General features: G+C 39.9%; 1 protein-coding gene across 1 annotated transcript in view; it reads left to right on the top strand.

Annotated features, from left to right (window-relative positions):
* ak5 (adenylate kinase 5) overlaps window positions 1-22,521 on the top strand; it is a 140,431-nt gene that overhangs the window by 17,702 nt on the left and 100,208 nt on the right. Inside the window, exons 4-5 of the mRNA XM_041803723.1 lie at window positions 6,114-6,286; window positions 12,591-12,704. Coding sequence (XP_041659657.1) covers window positions 6,114-6,286; window positions 12,591-12,704 — 287 coding nt within the window. The remainder of the gene's footprint in view (window positions 1-6,113; window positions 6,287-12,590; window positions 12,705-22,521) is intronic.

Here is a 22,521-nt window from a genome sequence, read left to right as displayed (position 1 = left end):
GGAGTAAATAGACTTTACAGGCTGCAGTCTCAAGGTATAGCCTCGAATACTTATTGTTTGAGTGGTGTTTCCCCTTACAACTCCTTTTCTCTCGCTGCATCTCCCTACAGTAATGTTTTGTGCCCTTCAGACAATCAGCTGGGTCTGTGAGGTCTCTTTATGTCTGTAAGACTGAAAATATAAACCTTATTTAATTCACATATTCCTTTGTTCACTAAAAACAGTTGATTAACAGAAACTCAAGTCCATAATAAACAGATAAAGATGGATCATAAAAGAAGGACTGGCGCTGAAAAAATACAGCTTTAAAAAACTGAAAACTTTAGAAGTGATTTAGCAAAATGTGGCAAACTTACGGCTCTTTTTAAGCTTACAGCTCAATATAATTGTGCCAGGTGGAGATGATAAAGGTAAGCTTGTAGTGCCAGATGTGCAACGTAACGTAACGTAATCCACCATAGTTTAGGACTAAATTCAGTGAATTGTGTGGTACTATATAGCCAATATCAAGGGTGGAAAGTAACTAATTACATTTACTCAAAGTACTTTTGAGATACTTTTTTTGAGTTTATTTTGAAATCAGCACTTTTACTTCTATGTAAGTAAGTTTTAACCAGAGTATCTGTACTTTTACTTGAATACAATACTCCTGTACTTTTTCCACCTCTTTTGACTACACAGTAGCACACTGAGAGTGAATGATTCCACATCACATCCCAAAACAGCTGATGACTGCTGGGGTTCTTTTGCTCATGTTTCTGGTGGATTGGTCTTATTTTTTATGTGAAACATATCTGCACCATGAATGAAGTTATCCACTGAGTTAGAGTTCACCTGTGATTTTAGGTGTCCCTGGGGTATGCATGGTGACAATTCATCAGTATGCAGAGCCTTGCAATGAGGTTGACTCCCTGTTTTGTTCTTGCCAGAGGAGAGCTGCTTTGCCTCGGATTTTCTAAGAGTTACTGCAGCTCTGTAATCTGACACACCAGATGGATGTGTTTCACACGTCCATCTGGTTAACCTTCCATAGACAGCGTTTGGAAAGGGCAGAGCCTTTAAAAAGAAAAAAAACATGGAGGATGATTGGATGAACCTGTCCGTCACATCTTTACAGGCTTCATATAGAACTGCATAACGCGAACAATAGACATGTCAGTACACGATTTTTGTCATTTTGAAAAGAAAACAACTCAGTGCTGTTCTTTGTTTTTCCTGTAACGAAAAGATGTTGTCAAGTTCTGATAAAACTTTAGCTTTAGCAGCATCCATGCTAATGTCTTCCGCCATAATTGTACTGGCCAATTCTCGCTGCTTGCATACATCACAACTCTGCAGCACCCGAAAGTACTGCCCCTCATTGCTGATTGGTCCTGTCACTTTCTCACCGGGCCCAAACAGTTCAGACGGGAGCTTTGCAAGATGGATTTGCCAGTGAGAAACACGCAAACGGGTGAATATATCTGCTTTGCAAGGTTAGCAGCTATGTGTAATTATAGAATATTTCAGAAAGTGTAGATTAACTATATATAAGGTGTACCAATGTAGACACTTATATTTAACTCTATATGAGTTCAATTAACAGTGTTGATTTTTCTTTGTATTTAACTCTATCATAGAGGTATGACTTTACCTGAACAACCTGGTTGGAGGTCTCTCCTCTTGATGTTGCCAGTAAGGAAAGATCATATTTTACTGTACGACTCCTTGGTAGCTACTCAGTACTCGGTGCTTTGAGTAAACTTTAAAAAAGATAAGAGTAAGAGTAACTGTACTTTTACTTGAGTACAATACTCTTATACTTTTTCCACCTCTGCCTAATAAATAGGCAACAAAGTTCTGTGCAAATAGAATCTATTGTACCACTAGAACTGAATGTGAAATATGCCATAAACCACCCCTGCAGCAGCTGCAGCCCCTCACCCAGCAAGAGTGAGGGAGATGCCAAGTACAGCCATGAAAGTGAGCAGGTAGGATTCAGTCTGTGTTAGTACAATGAAATGTGCTATAGGCCTACCTGCTCTATTTGAATAGTGCCCTTAATGTAATGATTCAATGCTGCATAAATAAAACTCAATCGGCTTAAAGATTATTGGGCACAACATGATGCAAGAAGGTAAGACTTGTACAATGGTAAACATAAAACGTAACTCTGTAAAAGCTGTATTTGTAAAATATAATTATAATCCCATGGTAAGTTATAATGATGAGATAGTCATGATTATGAGACTGTTTTTAACCTTGATGTTTGGCTCAGGAACTGCACCGGTATTATGATAAACATACTTAAGCCACAATTGACTAACTCAAGTAAAAGGTTGTGAGTTAAAGCGGGATGGTCTGAATCATGACACTCCAGGGCTAAAATGAGGCCCACTCCCTGGCTGAAACACCCCTACCTGTCAGTCAAATAAGCCATGCCCCCAACTATACACATTTACACAAAGCTGTTACAATAATAGGGCTGCAAAGCAGTGCACGGGTTAACACTGTTGCCTCACAACAAGAGGTTCCTAATTTGCTTCCCAGTCAGGGCCTCTCTGTGCAAGGTTGGCCTGTTTACCCCGCTGCATGTGTGGGTTCGCCACCAAAAATGTGCTCGTTAGGTTAATTGGTGGCTCTAAATTGGCCTTAGGTGTGAATGTGAGCATGGCCGGATTTTGGTCTCTACATGTCAGCCCTGCAATGTGTACCCCGCCTCTCGCCCAGTGACAGATGGGATAGGCTCCCGCCCCCTGTGACCCCTAACAGGATAAGTGGGGTAGAAAATGGATGGATAGACATTACGATGCTAAAACTAAAAAATAAGTTATAAAAATTCACATCCAAATCAGACATTTTAATTTTGCCTTCCTTGAAGTAGATACTTGAGAACTACAGTTATTCCACACTGCAGGTTTTCACTTGGTTTCAACTAAAAGAAACTGATATTCACTGGACTTTATTCACTGCTGTATTTCCTTTTTTAAACCAACAAAGCATGAAAAATCACCCCACCTCTCAAGGCCTCACTATGCCTTTTTCCACAACACATGGACAAAAGTGGGTTGTCAGAAAGAGGCATGATGCCATGGACTCTTCAAATGACTGTGTGCTCAAAGCCAGTCATTGTGCTGCACCAGAAAGAAGTGACAGAGGTCAGTGTATAAAGACAGATGTTCAGAGAACCAGTAAGTTCATACCATGTCTGCATTCACACCTCTGTGACAAGCTTCAGCACACAGTGGAAGTGACTGACAGGCTTTCTGCTCAAAGAAGTTGTTTGAATTACCCAAAAAGCTATCAGATTTCAAGGAGATTATTCTAGGGGGTCTCAAAGGTAATAGATTATATGACATGGCTGATGAAGTCAAAGTGAAACCATGGTTTCAAGTACATCCCATGTCTAATCAAACTATCCCTCATTATTAACCCTTAGAAAAAAACTACACTGAGAAACAGTAGGATCAGTTGTGACATATACTGTATGTGTGTAAGCTCAATGGCAGGAATTTCTTTTCTCAGCCCTTTACTGCCCCAGTGATAAGCCCAGAGACCGCCACTGGTTTTCAGGTCCTTGGAACAACCACAGCTGAATCAGGGACTTGTAGCGACCTTACTAACTGCTTTGCCAGCACCCTAGGCCATCCTTACTCCCCACAACCACCACTTAATGTGCCCTAAAGGTGTGGACTTTGTTGTTTTTTAAACAGATTATTTCCCTATGCTCCTGGTATTATGCAAGGGCATCCAGAGTGCGGCCTGGGTTGTGTCAATCCTCCTTTCCGCCCTCAGGTGCCCTCAGGTGGGCTCACTCGCCATTACTGGCCTTATTTCAGCTTCATCTTTTGGGCCAAACATGCCTTAAAGTTCTGCACAGTACTGTATATTTTCTAAATATCTCCATCACCACCACAACAATTGACTATACACTCACTGGTCACTTTATTAGGTACACATATTTAACTGCTTTTGAGGCAAATGTCCAATCAGCCAATGAAATGGCAGTAACTACTGAACAAAGGCATGTAGATGTGATCAAGAAAATGCGCTGAAGATCAAACATCTGAGTATTAAAATGTGGAAGAGAGGTGGTTTATAACAGTGAGTGTATAACATGAACAGCTTGTTCTAAGACAGATTTCCTCTTTTCATAGCCATTATGGCCAACCTGTGTCTTGCAGGTTGACATTTCTTTAATTAGTGCAGCTTCTCTGAAATCTCGATCTGAAACATTGTTTGTGTAACAGCAGAGCAGCCTTCAGTTGTCAGATAGCTTTTACAGGCACTTACACATGCCTCATTACAAACTGACAGCTCTAACAGCATGTCTATCTGCCACCATTAAAGGGGAATTTTACAGTTTTTAACCTTGGCTCTCTCAGTCAGAGTTAGGCTTATTCTGTGAAACACATCAAGGTGTTCCAGATGTTTCATCTCAAAAATGTAGGGACAGAGCCATGCAGACCATTGTGTAGCATCCCCTCTTCTTTCAACAATAGTATGTAAACGTCATGGATGTGAAGAGACCAGCTGCTGGAGTTTTGGGAGAGGAATGTTGTCCCATTATTGTCTGATAAAGGCTTCTAGCTGCTCAATAGTCCTCAGTATTTTTAGGTGTTTTTTTTTTCATTTAATGATGCTCCAAATGTTTTCTACTGGTGAAAGGTCTGGACTGCAGGCAGACCAGTTCAGCACCTGGACTCTTCTACTGTGAAGCCATGCTGATGTGACGTGGTTTAGCATCGCTTTGCAGAGATATGCGAGACAGGGGACAAATACTTTTTCACAGCAGTGTACTGTGTATATTAAGGGGCTAGACTTCAATAGCTTTCTATAGATAAAGAAATATTAGCAAGGTAAAATTATAAAATACAATATAAACATCACATGGACCTCAGCCTCCTGCTAGAGGGGAGGACCTCAAAAAGTCCGGGGTAAGAGGGGTCAACCGCCAATTTACCTTTTACGCCTCATAGTCCTGGACCAAAGGTCTTGGAGAAATGGTAGATTTAGTCCGATGAACGTAGCCTCTGTGGTTTCCTTTAAGAATTTTTGATTTTGATAGATCTGCCATCAAAACAGTTTTCTGTTTTGCCTCGGTCCATTTTAAATGAGCTTTGGACTGAAGAAGTTCCTAGATGATGTTCACATATGGCCCCCTTTTTGCATGATACAGCTTTAACTTGAATTTGTGGATGAAAGACTGAAATGAATTGACAGACGATGATTTCTGTATGTGCTCCTGAGCCCATGCAGGTCTGTTTCAGCATGGCTTTACGATCGTGGCGGTGGGCTTGTCCCATGTTTTCCACCATTAGCTGTTAGCTTTGATGTCGCTGCAGGTTACTCCAAACTGGACAGCTGTTCTTGTTAAAACCAGAGCACAGAGCCACACCAACAGCTTGTCTTGTGCAGAGGAGAGGTTTTCCCCTGTTTCTTGTAGTGATGTCTCCCCTTCACGCACTAATAGCAAAGAATACAAAGAGCGTATTTTCCCCTCTGTTCTCTGTTTCTGTTCAAGAACTTCAATGTAATTCTAATAAATTTTAAAAAACACAAACCTGTTTGATAGCACTGCAACACAAAAGAAGTTTAACACACCCAATATTGGATAATTTTTCCACAAAATTGCACACAAACTTATTCATGTTTTAACCTGTACAAAAGCTTTGGCATCATTTCCATGTATTTAGGTTGTCAAAGTGTTTTTATACTCTTAAATAGGATGTGCTTCAGAATGCAGTGGTACAGGGTTTCTTTTGGCTGTGGTGGGGGGACCTATGGGACGTCTTGTCATGGGGACCATAATTTCTAGCAGCGCCCCTGCTTGTAGGAGGTTCACACATACCTGCATGTCTCATCTGCACCCATCACCCTCCTGCTCCTTTCCCTGCAACAACTTCAACTCACAAATATACAGAAACACACAGAGACTCACATACAGCCTCTCACACAAAGTCTCACATAGTCTGGGTTTCTCTCTCCCCCGATGCACACACTTGCCCACGCTCACACACCCACACATGAAATGTTTCACACTCACACAGACACATTTCACACACGACAAAAAAATCTCTCCCAAAACATCACCAACTCTCTCTCTCTCTCTCTCTCTCTCTATGTGCCTATAGGCGGCCCTGGCAGTGGCAAAGGAACGCAGTGCCTGAAGATTGCCGAACGCTACGGCTTCCAGTATGTGTCAGTGGGCGAGCTGCTGAGGAAGAAGATGATACACAACGCCACCAGCAACAGGAAGTGGAGCCTCATTGCCAAAATCATCACCAACGGAGAGCTGGCACCACAGGTAGCAGAGAAACAAAGAAGAGGGGGCAGCAGAAGAGGGGGGAGAGTGCGGTGAAAATGAGAGGATAGATGAGCCTAGTGTGTGTCCAGTCTCTGGCAGGTCATTATCACAGTGTTTGTGTAACAAGGGACTAATTAGCAACATCCAACTCACGGGCAGGCAGCAGAGGGGGATGCTGATCCGTCCTATTAGCATCCTTCTTTACAGGATAATGACTCTGCTTGGGAGGAAAATGAGGCTTGGACCCCCTGTGGTTGTTTGTGCCCCGTTCATTCAAAAACTATGAAGAAAACAAGTATAATGCCTTCATACTGGAGATCCCAGTTTAATATGAGGGAGATTACAATGCTAATTAAAAAATGCTATAGGATAGCTGAGTGATCAAGCAAAACATAAAACTGTTTAGACTTCATATACCATATTTGATTATTAATACAGCAAAAATCAATGACATCTACTTGAATAAAATGTTAGGTAATGACTTCCTGATTGGGTTTGTTGTTCTCAGCTCTGTGTTCACACTGACAACATGGCACTTCTTTAAGTTTGTTTATGTTTCACTCTGAGGCTTAAACATGTTTCACACATTTTCTAAACATGACCCTTCCCTCCCCAACCATTATTCTTGCCACCATGTGAATGGATTAAGGACGCTTACTGAGGGATCCTACATGTAGAGGCACAATGACAGTGTTGTTGCAAGACAACAATTGATGGAGAAGCAACGAATTTTCCAAACTAAAAAAGGTTCACGTTAGTCGTAAAAGCAAACAAATAAAAACGAATCAAGTAAAAGATTCATAGCATCTTGTCTCCAGATGTTTTATTAGCACGTGTCTGCTGTGTTCCATCATACAGGGGCTGGCTGGTAAACTGAAAGGGAGGGGCTTTGAAAGTTATACAGTTACCCTTTAATTTTTTTTTTTTTTTTCATCCAGACGTACAACAGTTTAAAGCTGCTGGATTTAAAACAGGAACGGCACATATCTGCTGTGTTTTTTAGCCAAAAGTCTCATGATGCTTTTTTCTAACTAGCTGAGCTAGCTAGCTTAGCCTTTTATAACAAGCTCACTAGGGAGATGAGGATTTTTGCATGTTCTGTTTGTCTTCTTAACTTGGAAATTCAGAGTTAATGTAGCAAATAGAATGCATTCAACTCACATGTGTCATTTTCAAAGATGATGGTGGAATGCAGACAAAAACATTTCAAAGCTTCTTAATAATGTCTGACTCTTGATATGACCCCAAGTAGGTGAACATTTGATAAATAGTTTGAAAGAGCCTATTTTGACTGCAGCTATCACAGTCAAACACCTGCTTATGAAAAAAGGATCATTCTATCTAATAATTAAAGAAAATAAAGGCATTCAATAATTAGTCAGCTATAGACAAAATCTGAGCTCTCAGATATGATTCTGTAAATCCTAAGCAAATGTCTATTTAGGTTTATTATGCAACCACAGTTTTATTTTCCCAGTGCACCAGCTTAGCTCATTCAGTAGAGCAGGAACCCGTACACAGGAGCTACAGTACCTGATACATTTTTCAGCTTCATCTCCTGACCTTGTCCCTCTAAGGCACTTCTACCCCACTCTCCTCCCAGCATTTCCTGTCTCCTCTGTCCTAATCAACAAAAGCAAAAAAGGCCTGAAATACAGTATGATCTCAAAAAGTTTCCTTTGCCAGTGTAGAAGATAAAATTCCATATTCAAATTCAGTACAGTTATATAGCTGAAAACATGAGTTGAATTTGATGATGTATAATTCAGCCTCAAAGAGATAAATCAAACTAAACTTTCAAGTAACCTCTGAGGTCAGACAAAAACTGTCTCTGTCTAGTCAAAGAGATAAAAGCCCAAACAGTACCATCCAAGTTAATAGAAATGTATTTTAAGCACAGATTTATGGTAAGTCGATAAGACAATAAGAGAAATTTCAACAGGGATCTTGTTCTGAGAGTTTCTGGGGTCCTGGGACACTGTCAGGAAATTTCTTATGGGAATCAAACATTAAGATTGTTGCCACACTGCAGCTACAATAATAGACTCAACCTTAAAAAAGGTTCATTCTATTTAAATCTTTTAAAATCATGATGTCTATGACTGCACACGACCTTTGGAAGCAAACACCTTCAGTGTCGTCCTTCTTGTTATATTTGAAACATTCTTTATCCATTTATCTGGTTATAGTCTGAGTTAAATAAACTATATGGACAAAAGTATTCAGCCACCTGACCATTACACCAATAGGGACTGTAATGGCTTTTTTCATGTACATATATTTTTAGACACTTTAATAGGGCTTTGGTCCCCCTTTGTATCTATAACAGTCTCCACAGTTTCTTGTTTCTTCTTGGAAGGCTTGCCACAATATTTTGGAGCATTCCTATGGTAATTTTCATTCATTCTGTAGAGCACGTATGAGGTCAGGCCTGGCTAACAATCTTTATTCCAGTTCATCCCAAAGGTGCTCCATGGGGTTGAGATCAGGGCTCTGTGCAGGCCAAAGTCCTCCACTCACCAAACCAGACTCACCAAACCATATCTTTATAGTCCTTGTGCACTGAGGCACAGTCATGTTGGAATAGAAAAGGGGCTTACCCAGACTGCTGCCACTAAGCTGGAAGCATAGCATTGTCCAAAGTGTCTTGGTACACTGGAACATTAAGATTGGCCTTCAGTGGAAAAAAGGGACCTAGATCAAAACCTGAAAAACAGCCCCATACTATTATCCCTGCTCCACCAAACTTCACAGTTGGCACAATACAGCCAGGCAGGTAACGTTCTTCCAGTATCTGACAAAACCTGACGTGCCCATCTGACTGCCAACAGTCACTGCATAGAGCCTGTTTCCACTGCTTCACAGTCCAGTGTCAGCGTGCTTTACACCACTAAATCCGACGCTTGTCATTGGGCTTGATGGTATGTGGCTTGCATGCATCTGCTGGGCCATGGAAAGCCGTTCCATGAAGCTCCCACTGCACAGTTGCTGAGTTTCAGTTATTCCTAAATGCTTCCACTTTCTGATAATGTCACTTACAGATGACTGTGGAATATCCAGCAGGGAAATTTCACGAACCATCTTTTTGCAAAGGGGGCATCCATCACAGTACCACACTTGAAGTCACTGAGCATTCTAGACAACACATTTTATATCCCAGATGTTTGCAGATTGAGACTGCATGGCTAGATGCTTGATTTTATACACCTGTGGCAAAAGGTCTGATTGAAACACCTGAATTCAATCATTTACAGGTTTGACTAAATACTTTTGTTTATATAGTCATGAATGACAGCATGCATGTACACTACTGGCTAAAATACATCATCAATGCCTTGGAAACTTGTTTGCTGTCCATTAGTGAGTAATAAATGCAGTCGCTGTCGGGATGAAAACATCTGTGAGGATTTAAATTGTAAATGAACTGGTATTTAACACTGTTAGTGAGTCATTCTGGTTGTGTGGATACAGTTAAACCAGGAGCTAGTGGTGTTTGTTGCCAGTGTAGGAACCATGATATGTAGGTGGTGCAGTATGGTAGCACAATAATAAAACTCTGGCTGCTTCGTGACCGGCAGTTTTTTAGCTCATGCACCCACAGGACTTTTCTTCGATACCTGCCTTCCTCATCAATTATCCTCTCTACCTTGTCTGGCACAACACTGAATCTGCCTCCAAGCTCTTTTCCAGGTGTCACACCAGGAATCAGGGAGATAAACAGCAGGGATGGCCAAGCTGCAGACTGACTGGATACGAAAAAGTGATTCTCTGACTGTTAGACGTCTCATTTACCGGTTTAGATTCTGTTAAACAGATTAGAATTTGTTCTTAATGACTGTGTATTCAATAATGATGAGGGAAGGAACTCCTGAGTAAAAGACAGGACTGTTAGTCAGAGGCTTTAAACAGCAGCTGTGATGGGAGCGCTGCTTGAACAAACATTGTTTTATGATGTGTTGAGAAATTTGTTACTGATTCACAGCTTGTTTTCCTGGAGGAGCTTTATCCTCCTTCCCTGTACTGTAGGATCCTAATAGCTTTATCCATTATCACTGCTGATAGCTTCATGGCTGATGCCTTTCTTCAGGTAATAACTGAAATCAAAACTGCTGTGATTGTTTTATTTTTGTTTTAATTTCAATAAGAAATAGAGGCATTTGTAGTTTTCCCTTCACAATAATCTAAAAGTAACAGATGTTATTTTACTGTGCCAATAAAATCTGTTTGCACAGGTTTCTAACAGTCTGAATTTCTGTTTTAATGGCCACATGCATCATGTTGATGTCTATTTCCATTACATTTGCATTACTATACGGATCAGGTATGTGATACACAAACTGCAGTGTACAATTCTAGACACTAACAGAGACTTACATCTGCTACTGCTGCTGCCGTGTCAACACCATAGCCCTGGGGTGTCCAAACTGAGGGCCACATCCAGGAAATTATAAGGATGACTGAGTCACTTTGATACACCTCATCCTGAGTGTCTCAAATTCAGCAAAAGCAATCTAATATGGCTTAAGATATGCTAAGTAACTGAAAAAACTTTCAACAAGGCAACTAGCCAATATTTGTTCAGGATTCAGATTTCAGGGGGGTCCTGGTCAGCCCTGACCACCTCTGCAACAGCCCCTGGTCAGTGTAAGAACGCTGCAGAGAGAGAGATGCTGAATGCTCACCTTCTCATCCAAACACAAAACTAGAGCAAAAGCTGCCAAACTTTACAGGAGCATTGGTGCTTGAAGATTCTCAGCATAATATGCCTTCAAACAGGGCAGACCTGCCTACCTCCCCCTATTCCTTCATTTTTACAAGGAGAGAAGACAAGTGACACTAAAAAGACAGAGATAATGTGGAGATAGCTTAGTGAGAGGACAGGGGAAGCAGAGACGGGATGAGGTGGTACTGACTGAACCCACTCCTGTAGTTTCATGAGAGAAGAGCGAAAAGAACAGAGGCATTATGTTCTTCATACAAATCGACAGGTTGTTTGGTCAACCTCTGTCCCTGCACTCCTGGATCTCTAAGTAATGAAACAAATATAACAGATAAGATGCATCAGCACATGCGCAGATTTTACCACAAAAGAAATGAGCTATAACAACAATTTTCTGTCCAAACTGCAAACATGCTTATCTCTTTTTAGAATATTGACATTTTAATGTGGATCCTTTAGGGGATTCTTTTAGTTTTCGGGGCTTCATAAAGGATCTGTGTTTGCTTTGCACTTCTGAACTGGCTCCATTTTTCCACATGGGAGGTTGCTGCTGGGTGAAAACTTGGCTTAGCTGTGACTCACTACTACTGTTAGAGACGGGTAAACTTCAAGGATAATTGAGATGATACAAAATGATAAAAGTTCAAAATGGTGTTAAAAGGAAGAGCGAATGAGTGTAAAAGAGAGATATCTTGGATGTTGCTGCAGTAATGATCGTCTGCTGGTGCTGTTAAAGATAGAAGGATAATCTCTCTGCCTGTCTGATGATTGTCTGATGCCTGGCATTCTAGTGCGAGCTCAGCATCGACCCATGCAGTGGATCAGACGACTTTTCCTGGATTAGCCTTTCTCATTTTATCTTACATGCGTACATTTCTCTATATCGATGGAAACCAGTTTAAGTGTAATCTCTTTGTGGTCTGTCAGGTTGTGCTTTTACTCAGCGGACAGTGGGAAATTAAACGTCTGTGTTACTCAGCAGCACGCACGCCTGGCGATGGAAGTTATTTTTAGAACAGAGCATTGCTCACGTATCTCTGCCATATCGTATGATGCATTCAGCCCGGAGAAACATATTTGAACACGCTGACCTCCTCCAGCCATGAGGAAGTAATTGATGCTAAAGGATGCTGGCACTCTGTGGCCTCCAGTGCAGTCAAAACATTTGTTTTGCTGCGTGCAGATATATTGGATAAGCAGATTAATTATATCGCAGAATTCTCCAGTGGGCTTTAATAGTTTCAGCACACATTATTTATGACTCTAAATAAGCTGCTTATTAATTTTCAAGGGGGTTTAGCCAAACTACAACCTTGTTGACTACTCTGGGAATTCCAGCTACATTAACAAAACTTATTACCCCTCTTACTCTCTAGTGCAAAAGCAGACTCATCACAATTACAACAATAAACATGTTTTATATCATAACTTACATCTATAATCTCTCAAATGAACCCAGCGAGAGAACTCTCTGCACTGTTTTTCAAAGTAAAGGGAGTTTGGATAGCCAGGATTGAAACACATGTCTAATAGCTCAGTTTCAGTGGTGATAATCATGACTAATTATGTTTCCTTTTTTTCCAGGAAACGACAATAACTGAGATCAAGCAGAAGATCATGAAGATCCCAGACGCTAATGGGATTGTTATTGATGGGTTTCCTCGAGACGTCGGACAGGCTTTGTCCTTTGAAGACCAGGTGAGTCCATCAGAAGATTTATATGACATTTAAAGGCATTTATTCACATTTTAGCATCTTTCATACAAGGACATCTAGCAGAGCAGTGACCTAACTGGCCATGAGCTCTCTTGGACAAACAATAATCCCGTTGCCCAAGTTAATATTAATGGTTTTAAGTCAGAGATCTGCCCACACATTTCAAATCAGGGGGCTGGGGTTTTCCCATTATGCCCTTGGGCAGAGAGTTTACATGCATTCATATGTTGCCTGTTGTACAGTGATTCCTGCTAGTTTTTTTTTTTTTACTCTTGTTTCTGGTAAATTATTGTCATTTTTGATGTTTAACACTTCTGCACCATGAGTGAAGTTATCCACCAAGTCAGTCACCTCCAGGCTTATAGTATGAGCATGGTCCATAAGAGAGGGCGAAGTGCAGACTATCAAGTCAGGGTGTATTCTAGCTCCGTACATGTCTCTTTGTTCCGTCCTTGTTTTATAACATCTGGCTGAGCTACGGATGTTCAATTTGAGGTGGTAATCCTCATATACCCTCCGAGACTGGCAACTATACAACAAAAAGAGACACAGGTTATTAGAGGTTAGTTAACTTTGAACCCTAAGTCATAGTCACTTAGATTTTTCCCTCTAGAAGCCCTCTGATTTGCTGTTATAATGACGCTATCCATGCTTTCGTAGGTCTTAAGGTAGCTTTTTTAGAAAGCCTAGAACTTGGGTGACTTTCTGGGATCTTCAAAGATTAAATCCATACCATTAACTCTGATACTGAATGTCTTTTTATCCATCTTTTAATACATATTTTAATGTTTCTTCTGCTAGCTTGGCATTAGCTACCATGTAGCATTCCCAGAACAGATGTCATATGTGCTATGATAACCAATGGCAGACTGTTCTGTCGTAACGTCATGGTTTGTCAAACAGCATATGTGTTTACTCTTAGAAACTGAAGGAGAGAAAAAGTGACTATATAAAAGTGAGTATTTTATTGTTTTGAATTCTTTCTGAATGTGCTGTAAATGTTTCAGATTCCGCATTTTTAAGGCACTGACAGATGAAATATGAGTATTTCTTTTCCTAATGTGATGGCCAGGACCTTTTTTGCATCTAAAGTATGACCCACAAACCACTCAGTTTGAAACATTAACTTCACCATCTAATGAAGTCTAGAGTGGACTTTTAATGCCAGCAGTAACCTTCAGCTCACACAGCTTCTCCTGCTGCTTCTGATTAGCCATTCAACAGTGAAACACTACTTTTCCATTTCACTGCCATGCTCACTGTGCCTGAAATGAACAAGCAGTGTCACACTGGGGGCAAGGACACTGCACTCTACCTTGGAGACAGGTACCCAATCTTTGCGTTGTCATTCTGACCCACTTAGGAGTCCATGAGCCAGACTGAAAACACCAGCCTTTGGATTTCCTTAAGCAGGGAATCAATTAGAATAGCTAATTGCTGATTTTATGTTGTATGACATTAGTAAAAATGTATTTTTTTTAAAGTCAGATGAAGCATTTACACATTGTTCATTGTATGTGAAGTTGGACGATGTATCTCTATTTCCTTCCATTGTTTAAAAGTGAAGCCAAAAGACGCCTTAATGGTAAGGTGGAATATTACGCTGCAAAGCAAAACCTGGAGTGTTGGCATATCAGTGTCTGGGTAATCTGAGTTAATTCATCTTCAGCGTTGGAGTAAATAGAAAGTGTGGATCCATTAGTGTTAGTCCAACTCTGTAGAGAGCCAATGGATCTGAGCTCTGCCTACTGCCATTTCAAAACAGGCAGGGGGATATCTGAAAGTTTGCTCATATGTGTGAGTGGTCACTGCTGGAACTCCTTTGCTTATGTTTCCAGTGGATTGGTGTTGTTTTTGATGTTAGACACTTTGGCATCATGAGTGAAGTTATCCACTGAGTCACTTTCCATTTGTTGAAATGAGTAGGCTTAATTAAAGTGTGATGGAGTGTGATCCTCAAAAAATATTTGTGCCCTGCAAAGTGCATTGCGTTGTGTGCGGAAATATCAATTCATATTTATATTTACTTTAATTAAATTGTGAGGAAATAACACACTGTTCAACACTCAGACAGCCTTCATGGAGATGAAAATGTTCCCGCTTACTTTGTGTCATCAATCATATCCTAAATCCCATCCTCCACTGAGGACATCAACATCAGACAGGCACATCAGCAGCGTGATGAAATGATAGAAGGCAGAGCTGCAGCTTTAAAGCAGCATTTCTGTCAAAGCAGAAGGACCCAGATTGAAATTTATTCTTCACAACTGAGCAGCCAGTCGTGTCACAGAAGGGTCGATTGCTTTTAGACGAATTGATTCTTTTGATCACATTTAAACTCACTTAACATTAATCAACTTTTAAATGAACACTTAGTGACTTTTAGAGTGGTTAGGGAGTTTCTGGGGGTCTATCTGTGTCAGGGAACCTATTAATAATCTGCTAAATATAGTTGCATTACTGGGAAATATTGAGCAGGATGCAGACTCAAGCCTAATAGGACAGAATTTATATTCATAGAGGAGGTGGATATTTTCCCTGCTCTAGAATAACTAAACTAATTGTAATAAATGGGGATTCGGTAATGGTAAAACTGACTAATGTTCATAATTCACAAAGATATTTAGTAATAAAGAATCGATGTGTTCCTTTTGCTTTACATCACATGCATGATAATGACAGTGAGGTTTGGGCTCAGAATGAATATATTGAATATTTTAAACCTAAACCACCATAGCAGGTCAGAAGCTGGATTCCTTGGCATCTTTCTGTTCACAATTTAATTTATTAGAATTTAAGAATTAATTTATAGAAATTAGGACACGCTTTGATGTCTCATTTCAGTAAAAAATCAAAAAACAAAACTAGCAGACAGTTAAGTGGATAAATCAAAATTAATCTGCACCTTGTGATATCATCATTTCATCTTTTTACAGCTCTTTCTGATGCAGGGTCCATAGAAATACTCACCCCACTGACCTATTTCAGCAGAGGTCCAGCCATTTGGTGCTAGTAGTCTCACAGTTAGTGAAATGGGAATCACATGAGTGCAGTGAATGTGCCTCAAGTGATTGTAGTATAAAGACACCTGTGTCTAGAAGGTCCAGTTGCTGATTAACTAGTATTCCTGGCTACCATTACACCATGAAGTCAAAAGAACACTCCAAGGAACTCAGAGAAAACGTTATTGAAAAGTGTAAGTCAAGAGAGGATGCATAAATTCCAAGGAACTGAACATCCCCCAGAGTTTAGTTAAATCCATCATCAAGAAATGGAAGGAAAATGGCACATGTGTAAACCTGCCTCACAAACCATGCAAGTAGGAGACTAATGAGCGAGGCTACCAAGACACCTATGACTATTCTGAGGGAGTTACAAGCTTCAGGAGCTGAGATGGGAGAGACTCTGCATACAACAACTGTTGTCCAGGTTCTTCACTAGTCAAAGTTTTATGGGAGTGGCAAAGAGAAACCTACTGTTGAAGAGAATTAATTCAATATTGACCAGTGTTTGCAAAAGGGAATGTGGGAGACTCCAAGGTCAAGTTCTTTGGTCTGATGAGGTCAAAATGTTGATTTTTGGCGATCAGACAAGATGCTATGTTTGGCAGACACCAAACACTGAATATCACCACAAACACACCATTCCCACTGTGAGGCAGCATCATGCTGTGGGGATGCCCTGTCAGTCAGTCCTGAAAGGATTGTAAAGGTAGAGCGTAAAATGAATGTAGGAAAATATAGGAAAATCCTGGAGGACTAATTCAGTCTGCAACAGAACAAGAGGGCAAGTCAAAGCCCAGACCGCAATCCAATGAAGAATTTGTGGCTGGACTTGAAAAGGGCTGTTGATCCCCCTGCAACCTGACACAGCCTGAGCAGAATGGGGCAAAATTGCAGTGTCAGAATCTGCAAGTCTGACTGAGACCTATCAACACAGACTCAGTGCTGTGATTAATAGAGAGAATCAAAAGGGTAAAACATCTCTGAACTCAAGTGGGTTATTTGTCCAGCGGAGGCAACTTAACTTGAACTCCTGAAAAGTGTAAATGCTGCAACATTTACCAGGAATCACTGAACATCAGTGAGTCATTTTGTACATGCACTCCTGCATACTTCTAATTACAGTGTAACACTCATTCAAATAATAAATATGAAACTAAAAAAAAAATCTCTATACTGGTAGTCTAGTAAGTCTGGTAAGACTTGCTTCACATTGGCAATATGATCATAAAATATTATATGAAACCTAAAATCTTAAAAAAAAAAAAGTAGTATGTGACCAAATCAGTGATTAATAGCAATTATCTTTTGAAACTTAATAATCATTTGTGATCTTAAAGTTGAATCATTTGGCGGCCACTACAAAGCACCTTTTACTAGCTCAAATCTGGATTGTATATATTGTGCATCTACTGGCCACTTTATGAGCAGTTTATCCTGCACAGAATTGCAATCACAGCAAAAATGTGGAACTCATTTTTGTTGATTTTATTTTTTGCCACGAATTAAGTCTCTATTTTTTTGCTGTGTTGCACAGATGAAAAGCTCTACAATTCAAAAGCTTTGTCTCAAACACTGAGACACAGTTTATTGTTCAAGATTAGGTTTAGTTTAACTTGTTTCAAAGATTAATACAGTTTTTCTTTCTTTAATTATTGCCAATTAAAGTAGTTACACTTTCAGATGTTTTTAGCATAGCATAGCATCAAGCATAACAATAAGAGATTTGTTATTCTGTCTAGAAAAAAAAAGTTATATTTGCAGTTACATTTAGCAGAAGAAATCCTGGAGCGGCTAATAGTTATGTCTGTGTGAGTGAACATGAACAAAAGGTTTTCTGGGTCTCCAGGCTGAGCATGACCAACGTTTTAATTTCTATCCCTCTGTAGCAGCATAAACTGGTGCTCTGATCTTGTTCAACCCCTCTAGAATATATAGATTATCAACCAAATGTTAAACTTTCAGAAACATTGAGAAAGCTTGACTGTAAATATGGAAAATCAGAGAGGTGTTAGACTCTGAACATGTTTGTGTTTGCGAGCCCCTGCAGGGAGAACAAGAATCTAACTCTAAATGAAAGATGATGTTGTGTTTTATCTCGTCATCTTTCCTGTTAAGGCGTGTAAACGGCTTGTTAATGTGGAGGGCCAGAGGCAATCAGCTGGCTGTATAGATTCTGTCTGCACAAATGGATGTCACAATCTTTCATAATGTGTTTTTTCTTTACACCAATTACTGAGTGCGTCTCGAGCTCAGACATGCAGAAAAAGACAGAAATAACTGCACACATGCAATTATGTTTATGAAATGGACAGAAGCACACATTGATACAGACTTTTAAATAAATACACAGACATGTAAGGTCACTCAATGACTGTTCAATGTGTGCGTCTGCACATAATGAAGAGTATGATTAAGAAAATGCAACCAAAGGTCTGTGCATCGACCTACTCATGTGCTTTGCATACATATGTGGCAATTGTCACATAAGCAGCATGCACAAAATACAGAAATGCATGAAGAAAGGATAAAGAGATTTAAAACTGACCTTATATGTGGCTCAAGTGTCAGCTAGGATATATTGGATGACATTAAATACATTTTCTTGTTCATAACAATTAAAATTCAGTCTTTTTCCTTTACTTCAGCCACAGTTTTTACAGCCTGCATCATGCTCATTACATAAAACATAGTTCCATGCAGTGAATAAGATTTAGAGTAGGCTTAGGGTCTGAAATTATTACCTGATTTCTGAGTTACCTGATCACTCAGTGGTCATGAAATCAGCATAATCTGATATTCTTTCTCAAATAAGGTCCATAATCATACGAAAAATTAAATAAACACACCTGGCTTTTCCGCAATTATTATTATCATTACTATTATTATCTTATTTAGTGCTATATACTGTTCAATCTGGTCTCTTTCATCCTCTTACATCTGTGCAAGGTAAGAAAAGGAGGAAGAATTAAACCTCAAACATGCAGTGTTATATAATATAATACAATACAATACCAGAACTTTATTTATCCCCGAAGGGAAATTCAATAATGTAGGAAATGTAAGAAATGTTGGAATGTATCAAAATCAAATCAAATGTAGGAATGAGAAGAGTGAAAGATGTCACAGAAACAGACTGGTTTAGAGATCTGTAGCCTTTGCTGCACAGCTGGGTCTTTGACAGAGGAAAGACATGGTATAGAAACAAGAACATAATTTTATACTCTTGACAGTTGCTCATTGGAAACCACCACGTACATGCTTCAATCCCTACAAGGCCATCTCACTATTTCTGGCTTGCTGCCAACCTAGGCAAACACAATTTTAGCTGTGTTACATGGAAAACTCACACTAATATGCTGTAAAAGCATCCCAAGTATAGTTAAAATAAATGTGAGAGTAGCAAAGAGAAAGACACTGTTAGAGAAAACTCATTAAATCTGGACAAGAGTTCCCCAAAAAGGCATGTGGGAGACTCCATGGTCAAGTGGAAGAAAGTTCTTTGGTCTGATGGTGCTTTTTCATCATCAGATATTGACACCAAACAATGTACATCACCACAAACACACCATCTCCACTGTGCAGCATGGTGGTGGCAGCATCATGCTGTGGGGATGCATCTCTGCATGCATCTGAATGCTGCAAAATATGTGAAAATCTTAATCAGTCGACAAGAGAACTACGGCTTGTGAGAAGTTTTCTTTTCCAGCAAGACAACATCCCCAAGCATACAGCAAAAGCTACACAGGAATGGTTTAAAGACAACAAGGGGAATGTTCTGGAGTGGCTGTGTCAAAGCGTAAACCGCAATCCAACAGAGAATTTATGGCTGGACTTGAAAAGGGATGGTCACTCCTCATCCTTGTGCAACGTTGTGCAAATTTATATCACATATTTTTATTTAATTACCAAAAGTTTGTAGAAATCTGTTTTCACTTTTACATTAAAAAGTTTTTTGTATTTTTTGTCAGAAAAAACAGTTTACTTGACCACCAATAACATGGTAAAACATTGGAGGGGTGAATACTTTTCATGGTACTGTATTTGTCACATAATATTTTTATCGTTTTTGCATTAAAGCAAGTAGGAGTTTCCCATGAGCAAAAGCTGGAACACTGTCAAAGAGCTGGAGTGAATTAAAGGAAGTTTAAAAGATTTTTTAATGTGGCTGTTTATCACAGTTTCCCCAAAAGCTTAATGCAGCCTCAGATTATAGTCTAACTAAATGATTGACATACAAATTGTGCATCCTTCTACTGCTTTTAAACGTCAGTTTCTACACAATTAGAAGGATTACATGTGTTATTTTCAGTAATAAATGGCTTCCACTGAATCCTCCAGTCATACATAATCTAGAGCAAGGAAAGTTTTGTCTATGAATTTCTTTGGCTCATCACACTAACCTCGGCGGACGGCTCACCCTCTCTCGTGTGTTCATTACCGTCTCTCTTCTCCTCGGTAATTGTACATTCTCTCCTTCTCTTTCTGAAAAGGCCAAGTCTCAATGTAATGAGAACTCCTAATGTGGTTGCTGCCATCCCCTGGTCTGCCTCGTCTGACAGCAGATTCCACTTAGTACATGTTTCACTGTCTGAAAGCTGCATGAGGACAGAAACAAAGATGATTCATGTGGCTGGATCAGAGAGAGAGAGGGGTTTATACGCAGATAATACTCACACAATCACACTCCCATCTCACTGATTGAGCTCACAGCTGGGCTATAACTGTGGTTATTATGAACAATTCCAGCTGTTTTTCCAGCGCCCCCTTAGTGTTGGAGGCTGTAAACAGGAGTCAATAAACAGAGCATGACTAACTCACTAACAGGCATTCCCTCAATGAAAGAGTCTGGGAGTCTCATGATTGAATAATCCTCCAAAATCACATCATAAATTCAACAAATTACATTTTGCATACCCAGATGAATTCAGAAGTGGTATGATTTATCCACTGTCACAATGCAGGTTTAAGAAATGCTAAGAAGAGTTAGACAAAGGATCAGATCAGAAATAATGAGGGTTACAGGGGATTATTAATCGAGCATATATTGTTCATTTACACAGGCCACTGAGTAAAGGGCTTCCATAATTGAGATCAGCTGATCTCATGCAAGCCTTCATCAGCTGACGGCCAGCTGATTTGCTGTCACTCTCTCTGCAAGCTGCTCTTGCAATCCTCCTCCACCCTAGCTCTTCCTTTATCCTGCATCTGACTTAACCAATGTTTTTCCACTGTCACTGATGTCTGCTCCGCTCTGGGTTTATTGCTGCTTCTCTCCCTACCTCAGGCCTCCCTTATCAGCATAGGAAGAGCAGGAATGTGTGCTGTTCCAGCTAAATGCTCTCCATGTAGGCTTGTGGAAGGGCAGAGAGATCCCAGAACAGCCACACCATCAAACATGTGTAGCAACATTTCAGTCAGGTACACTCTTGTCATACATTTAACCAATTTATTGCATAATGGAAATACAGTTTTACTTGGCAGAGAAGGCTCTGCTCATAAGATGCTCTCTGGGCTAGTCAAGCATATTTTGACTTTCCAGTGAGTGCAAGGCTAGAAAAACCATACATGGGTAGATACATTTATTAAAATGTGTACTGAGGTAATAGGATCGCGACTGGGTGTATGACTACCGTGTCCTGCATGGACTAACACTGTTCCTCATAAGTGCGAATTAGTAATTGCTAACAAAGAAATATTTATAGCCGCAAATCATGTCTTTCTTGACAAAGTGGTCCTGACTGAATTGTTATTATTTGATTGTAGATTTCAGTTTGTCACAGAAGTATGTGGTAAAATCTAAAAAAGGTCCCTTTAACATTTTGGTCGTCATTCACAGTCTTGGGTGGACAGCACACTGGACGCTCATTGTCTTTAAATGTGTCCTTGCAAACACAGCAGACAGATATAGACGGTCCCTTGAGGGCCATTGAAAATAAAAAGAGCCACATCCAGCCCACAGGCAGCCCTGCTGTACTGGATTTATCATAGAATTAAGAGACAGCTGGTTATTTACGGACCGTTTTTTGAAGCTAGGCTCAGAAAGGAGAAAATAATAGTGGTGTTCTCCGAGAACTAGATGCTCACAACTTGTTAAAGCATGCCATTAAGTTAAAAGTCATGCTCATCTTAGTTTATCTTCGGTTAAAGCAGGTGTTTGAGGATGTTTAAGCTTTTATATTCAATAGATTAAAGTATATTTGTGGAAAAGTATTTGTTAAATTGTTATCTGCCAAGATATCATAAACCAGTTTCTAATACACATCACTGTGTGTCCTTGTTAATATTCAGTATGAGTCTGACAGTGAATTTTGGCTTTTTGTCGACATTTATCAGTACATATTCACGTTCATCCATCCCTGACTCTTATCAGCTGTCATATCAGGTCAAAAATAACCTACAAATTCACATCACGTACAGCTGGTAATGTCAAATAAGATGCCTGGGTGATCTCTTCTGGGAAACAGTGACCTAATAAAGTGTACGGATGTGAGAAAACAGAGAGAAATAAAACAGTCCTTTTATTTCATACACAGGCTTGGAGGCTTAAGGATTTTCAGGTTGGAGTTGGAAAAGGAAAGGTTAGGATTGGGTTAAAGTTGATGAAAAAATAAATCATCAAACCCTAATTTTATTTAGAAAGTTTTTGCGTGTTCTGAGATATGCGGTAATGATACAGCCTTCCACCAGCCATGGTGAATGTGGCTCGGTCGGAAGAGTCAATCATCTCGGAACTTGAAGGTCGTGGGTTCAATCCCCAACAGTCACACATTGGTGTGTTCTTGGGCAAAACACTC

This window comes from Cheilinus undulatus, linkage group 13, assembly GCF_018320785.1.
Source record: "Cheilinus undulatus linkage group 13, ASM1832078v1, whole genome shotgun sequence".
In the NCBI taxonomy this organism is placed as follows: Eukaryota; Metazoa; Chordata; class Actinopteri; order Labriformes; family Labridae; genus Cheilinus; species Cheilinus undulatus.
Note: the sequence above shows the minus strand (reverse complement) of the source record. Positions and strands in the feature narration are given on the sequence as shown.